Source organism: Fonticula alba, assembly GCF_000388065.1.
Source record: "Fonticula alba strain ATCC 38817 unplaced genomic scaffold supercont2.7, whole genome shotgun sequence".
Lineage (NCBI taxonomy): Eukaryota > Rotosphaerida > Fonticulaceae > Fonticula > Fonticula alba.
The window spans coordinates 490208-496331 of record NW_009242977.1 but is presented as its reverse complement, the minus strand read 5'-3'; the positions used below and the strand labels follow the sequence as shown (position 1 = coordinate 496331).

Genomic DNA, 6124 nt, shown 5'->3' with positions numbered 1-6124 from the left:
CCATCCCCCCTTTGGCCGCCTGCCCCGCTCCCCCTCTCCCACACAGCCATCTCCTTCTACCAGGAGGCCCTGCGCATGGACCCGGACCATGCGCGCTCGCGCACCGCCCTGCGCGCCCTGCGTGACCTGCAGAAGCTCCGCAACGAAGGCAATGCCGCCTACAAGGAGAAGCGCTACGCCCAGGCGGTGGACATCTACACCACGGCCCTGGCCAGCGAGGCCGAGAGCAGCTACCTCCGGTCGCGCATCTTCTCCAACCGCGCCCTGTCGCACATGCAGCTCGGGGCCTTCACCAAGGCCGTCAGTGACTTCACCTCCTGCCTGGCCCTGGACCCGGATTTCGTCAAGGCCCTGAAGAACCGCGCCGAGTGCTACATCAAGCTGGAGGACTACTCCAACGCGGTGCAGGACTACCAGAAGGCCATCTCGCTGGGCGGGCAGCATGACCGCGAGCTGCAGAGCGGCCTGCGCGAGGCGCAGCGCCTCCTGCGCAAGGCCTCCCGCAAGGATTACTACAAGATCATGGAGGTCGACCGCAATGCCTCGGCCGATGACATCAAGCGGGCCTACCGCCGCCAGGCCCTGCTCCTGCACCCGGATAAGAACATTGACAACCCGGACGCCGAGCGCCGCTTCAAGGAGCTGGTCGAGGCCAATGAGGTCCTCTCGGACCCGGCCAAGCGCCGGCGCTACGACAGCGGCGCCGACGACATGATGGATGTCGATGACTTCGGCCCCGGGGGCCATGGCGGCGGCCACCCCTTCCACCCGGGCGCCGGGGTGTTCAGCTTCTCCTCTGGCGGGGGCTTCCCCGGCGGCTTCCCCGGTGGCTTTGCCGGCGGCGGCTTCCCCCAGGGGGCCAATGTCCGCATGTCCGGCGGCTTCCCCGAGGGCATGGACTTCAGCAGCTTCTTCATGCCGGAGATGGGCGGCGGCGGTGGCGGCGACTTCAGCTCCTTCTTCTCCGCGCGGGGGGGCGGCCATCCGGGCCAGGGCCAGCGCCGCCGGCCGGGTGGCAATGCCCGCTAAGGGCCGGCCTATCGCCTTCCCGAGGGCTCGGCGTGCCGTGGTTTCCGGCCCCTCGCCCTCGCCTCCCCCCCCCCCTCCTCCTCTCTCCCTCCCCCTCTCTTTTCTGTCTCCACCCCCCCCCCCCCCGTGTTCCAGTGTATGCCTCCCAATTTTTATTTTCATAGGGACGCGTGTCGTGTCGCGTACTAGTCGGCGCATGTGCATGGCATGGCCAGGACATGGCCATGTGTGCCCCTGCTTTGCCGCTCGCGCTTGCGATGCACCCGCGCCCGCGCAGCCTGTCTAGATCCCGCGAGCCGGGGAGAGAGACCTCCATGTGCGCCACACCGTGCGCACGTATCCCCGGCTGGCGAAGGCGCGCACAGCACCCCTCTCCCCCTCCTCCCCCTGCCCCCCCCCCCCCCCCTTGTCCTTGAGAAATACCACAATATGCTCCCCCCTCTCCTCTCACTGCACACCTGCCCGGCATTTGGCGCTGTTACGATGTTCAATGCGCTTTTTCCTCAACGCGCGCCCCCGCCCCCATGCCCACCTACGCCAGCCGCACGTGTGTGCGGAGCCCTTCCTTGTGTCAGGACGTGCCACAACTGTATTTGTTTCCCGCTCCTGGAGGAGAGAAAGATGGCATCACCAACACCCGCGTCCTCCAGGGGCGTACCCCCACCACCGGCGCCGGGGAGGGGGGGGGGGGGGGGGGCCTATCATGGCGTCTCGGTCGGCCATTTGCCGCCAGCCGTCAGGGCCAGCGTGTCGTGGATGTCCAATCGGTAGCCGCTGGCCAGGGGGAGGGGGTTGCTCGGGGTCACACAAGTGAGGTCCACCTCCTTACGCAGGACATGGTCCACATCCACCGCGCTGAAGAACGCCACCGACTGGGCAACATGGGGGATTGCCCCCGGTTTGCCGCCGGCAGCGAGCGAAAAGAAGGGCCCCAAGCAATGGGTCAGTCGCGGAAAGGGGGGAGGAGGCAGTGCATCGTCGCGACCAACGGGCCACCACACATGGGGCCAACGGGGACCGCGTACCTGAGGCAAGTCCGGCATGCCGACGCTCTCGGCGAACATGGCCCGCGTGAGGAGGTTGCTGATTTGCAGCGCCAGCGACACCTGCGGGGCATACTCCTCGCGTGTCATGAGGCGCACTTCATCATGGATGGAGATGATGAAGCGAGTGGACCGCTCCAGGTCGCCGCCGTGCATGCGCAACAGCCAGCGCATGCACGTCAGCAGCATGTGCAAATAGTCCACACCGGAGGATTGGACCACCCAATTCACGCGCGAGGTCATGAAGTTCGTGCCCACCGTGCTCGGGTGCAGTGCGTCCGAGATGGCGCAGCCAAGAGTCGGCGTCCGGGGGTTGCGCGACGTGGCAATGCGCTCCAGGGCATTGAACATGAAGGATTCCGTGCCGCCGTGCCAGACGGTCTTGGTGGTGGCATGGCGCTTCCGCCAGGTGCCGGGACGAGTGGCTGGCTGGTTGTTGGCCGGCTGCCGGCTGCCCTTGGTTTGCCGATACAGCTCGAAGGCCCGGCGAGAGGCCTCTTCGTATGTGAGGCTCTTGTTGAATTGCAGCATCAGCTGGATGGCGTGCCTGTGCAGATGGCCGGCAAGGGGCCAGGAGAGAAGGAGGGGAGGACAGACGAGCGAGGTGGAGAGGGGGAGACAGAGACGGAGACATAGGCGAAGAAGGAGATGGAAAAAGAGGCGAAGAAGGAGATGGAACGAAGAAGGAAAAAGAGGCGAAGAAGGAGATGGAAAAAGAGGCGGGAGATGGAAAAGGAGGCGGGAGATGGAAAAGGAGGCGGGAGATGGAAAAGGAGGCGGGAGATGGAAAAGGAGGCGGGAGATGGAAAAGGAGGCGGGACATGGAAAAGGAGGCGAAGAAGGAGATGGAGACACAGGCGAAGGGGGAGATGGAGAAAGGATGGGGAAGGAGAGACGGTAAGCATGACAAGCATTTGTAATCAGCCCACGATCGAAGCAACAGACCGCCCAAGGGACAGCCACCCGCCGGCCCGGGGCCCCTTCAAGAGCGTACTTCTGCCCAGCCCCATAGATTCGGCTGTAGTTGAAGACCTTGGCATGGTCGCGGCTGATGCCGAGAATTTCGGCCGTGCGGCTGTGCAAATCGGTCCCCGCCTTGCGGCTTCCCTGCAAGGTCATCCACCCGAAGGCCGTGGACCCATGGATGCCGAGCGACGCGTCGCCCAGCAGGGCCGAGATCCAGAGCTCCTGGCTGTCGACGTCGGCCCCGACAAAGACGTAGCCCGGCGGGGCGCGCACCGTGGCCTTCAGCTCCGATGCCAGCAGGCCCGGGCGCGGGTTGCTGGCCGTCATCCAGGTCGGCTCGACCGCCCGCCGGGTCACCGTGCCGGCGGTGACAACCTTCGGGATGATGGCACCCAGCCGGTAGCCATCCCGGCCACGCGTGGCCGACGTCCAGGCCGTTGGGCCGGAGGCCGGGTGGTCTTCCGCCGCGGCCGGCACGCCAGACCCCAGGGGCAGATCGGCCAGCGCGGCCTGCCGATCGGCCTCTGTCATGGCCGGGCCCCGGGGGTCGTCCTCTCCCTGGCGCGGCGCCAGCAGCCTCCCGGCCATCGGGTACCCCTGGGCCCAGCCCTGCAAGCCGGGCTCCTCGGCGTACGCCACAAATTGCTGGAAGACCCGCGACCGAGCGGACATCCAGTACGAGCAGACGGAATTCGACCGGAGCACCTCCCGCGCCACCGGGTACACCGATGTCAGGAGCCCGGTCTCGATGGCCGACAGGTAGTCTTTGGAGAGGGGATTCCCGCACCGGGCGTCCGGGCCATCCTTGTGCGGGATCGGGAAGAAGCATTCCGATTTCGGGTCGTCCGGGTCCAGGGGAAGCGGCGAGGCATTGGACTGGATGCTGTCCACCTTGTCGCTGTGTGTGTGTGTGTGTGTGTGTGTGTGTGTGTGTGTGTGTGTGTGTGCGTGCGTGTGTGTGAGGGGGGGGGGAAGGCGAGGGGAGGGCGCGGTGGGTGAGCAGGGCGGGCAAAGCCGAAGGACAAAGGCGGGAGCGGCCCCCGAGGCGGCCCATCGAAAAGCGAGCAGCTCAATGTACAACGGGAGCAGCCACCAGGGCAGGGGGAGAGGTGGGAAAAGGAGAAAGAGGAGGAAAAGAAAGGAGCCCAACAGGGAGGGCTCATCTCACACGCACTACGGCACAATGAAACCCCACCCCTGGTCCGGGACATAGTGCAGCGGGAACCCCTGCCACTGGAGCTTCAGCAGGTACGGCGTAATGCGCGTTCGGGTGGTCACACGCGGCTCCGGCTCCGACGAGGGGCACAGCTCCCGGAACCAGCTGGGGTAGCCGGGAAGGCGCTGCCGAGACACCGGGCGCGGCTCGCCGCCCTTGGCATACGAGCCGTCCTTCTTGTACTTGGGTTTGGTCATGCGCAGGGGGTTGGGCGTCCAGTCGAGGCGCTTCAGCCAGGGATCCTTGCTGGCGGCCGACCGGGCAAAGGCCTCCTGCCACTCGGCCGAGTTCTCCCCCTCCAGCAGGGCCTCAGGCGAATAGGGCCCCTCGGGCATCATGAGCGGCGGCCCGGCGGCCAGAGACTCATCCAGCAGCCGATACAGCCCGGTGGCCGACTGCTTTTGCATATCCACCAGCCGAGACTCGGCCGAGGCCTTAAACCTGGCGCAACCCGGGACAAGCGAGCGCACACGTCAGAGCCCAAAGCAAGAGCCCCGACCATGGCAGGCGAGAGAGCCGGGGCGGGTGGCTGCATGACATCCGTCCCCCCCCCCCCCCCCCCTTCCCACCCCGTCCCGCCACCTCATGACACGTACTCTTCCCAGTTCTCCGTCACCGGCAGGTAGCACTTGCCCATCTCCACCATGCCCACCAGGGAAATCGGATGCGGGCACTTGGCTTGGAACCGGGGGAAGACCGCCTGAAAGACAGCCAGCGTGGCCAGGACATCGCCGGCCGTGTAGGCCAGCAGGGCCGGCACATCGACCGCCTTGCGCAGGGCCTCCAGTGAGTCCATCAGGAAGTAGTTCCGGTCGCTCTTGTCCAGCTCCCCGCCGACGTAGAACCGATACACATCGACCAGGCTGTTGGCCGAGCCGGAGCCCTTCCAGTCTGTCTGCGAATCGTGCGTCGAAAAGAGCATCGAGTGCAGGGCCTCCTCCTCGGCCTCTTCCGGCGAGCTGAACACCGGGTCGGGCTCATTCCGATGGCGCTTCCACTGGGCGCGCTGCAGGCTGGTCAGCCCGGCCACCGCCATATGCAGACTCATGGTGTCCAGGTACACGTCCTCCGAGGGGGTGAGGTGATACTCCTCCAGCACGCGGGCTCGATCGAAGCCGACGTTGTGCCCGACAAGCAGTCGCGGGCCGTCGCCCGGGGCCGGGCCGATGGGGAGAAGCTGCGAAGAAAAGGGTGTGAGCATATCGGCCGGCGCTGTGAAGCCGGGCCGGGCCGGGCCGGGCCGAGCCGGGCCGGGCCGCGCGACGCGGTGCCGCATGGCAGGGCACCCAAAAAGCCCCGGAGGCCAAGCATACGAGGACATACCTCCGGCGGCGACTGGCCGACATCCAGGAAGCGATTCGAAAGCCACGTAAACCACCCGAGCCCTGGACTCAGGGCAGCCACCACAATCGGATGGGGCGAGTCTGCCGGGCATACCTCCACATCGAAGACCAGCGACGAGGGGAGCGGGTCCTAATCGGGGGGGGGGGGGCGGGGGGAGTCGACAGTCGAGTCAGTGGATGGCCACCGGGGAAGAGGGCTCCATCGTGAGACCCCGGCCAGAGTAGTCGCACCGTGTAAGGGACTCCCTCACCGATGGTGTCCGTGTTGCCATCCTTGATGAAGGGGTAGAAGGACCATCCTGGGGCCACGCGCCAGGTCGATGGAAAGGGAATGGAGGAGGCCGGTCGCTCGAGGAGCAGGGACACCCGATCCAACACGGGGGCCGCTTGCTGCTGACCAATCTGCACGGAGCGGCGGCGACATGGTCAGGAAGAGGACTGATGCATCTGTCCTTATGGGTGCATGTGTGTGTGTGTCTGTACGCGTGCGCGTGCGCGTGCGCGTGCATGAGGACAGGTGCGCGCCC

The 6124-nt window shown here is 66.3% G+C and overlaps 2 protein-coding genes across 2 annotated transcripts in view; one reads left to right on the top strand and one right to left on the bottom strand.

The window, feature by feature from the left end:
- The window catches only part of H696_04305 (hypothetical protein), a gene marked incomplete at both ends in the record, with an annotated part of 2515 nt that extends 1486 nt beyond the window's left edge, over nt 1-1029 (top strand). Inside the window, one exon of the mRNA XM_009498184.1 lies at nt 47-1029. Within this exon, the coding sequence (XP_009496459.1) occupies nt 47-1029 (983 nt within the window). The remainder of the gene's footprint in view (nt 1-46) is intronic.
- Nucleotides 1030-1713: 684 nt separating this feature from the next.
- Nucleotides 1714-6124, bottom strand: part of H696_04304 (hypothetical protein) — a 5505-nt gene continuing 1094 nt past the window's right edge. The window contains exons 3-9 of the mRNA XM_009498183.1: nt 5829-5999; nt 5578-5727; nt 4851-5431; nt 4213-4695; nt 3067-3936; nt 2055-2619; nt 1714-1901 (exon numbers count right to left, since the gene is read on the bottom strand). Of these exons, the coding sequence (XP_009496458.1) occupies nt 1731-1901; nt 2055-2619; nt 3067-3936; nt 4213-4695; nt 4851-5431; nt 5578-5727; nt 5829-5999 (2991 nt within the window). The 3' untranslated portion in view covers nt 1714-1730. The remainder of the gene's footprint in view (nt 1902-2054; nt 2620-3066; nt 3937-4212; nt 4696-4850; nt 5432-5577; nt 5728-5828; nt 6000-6124) is intronic.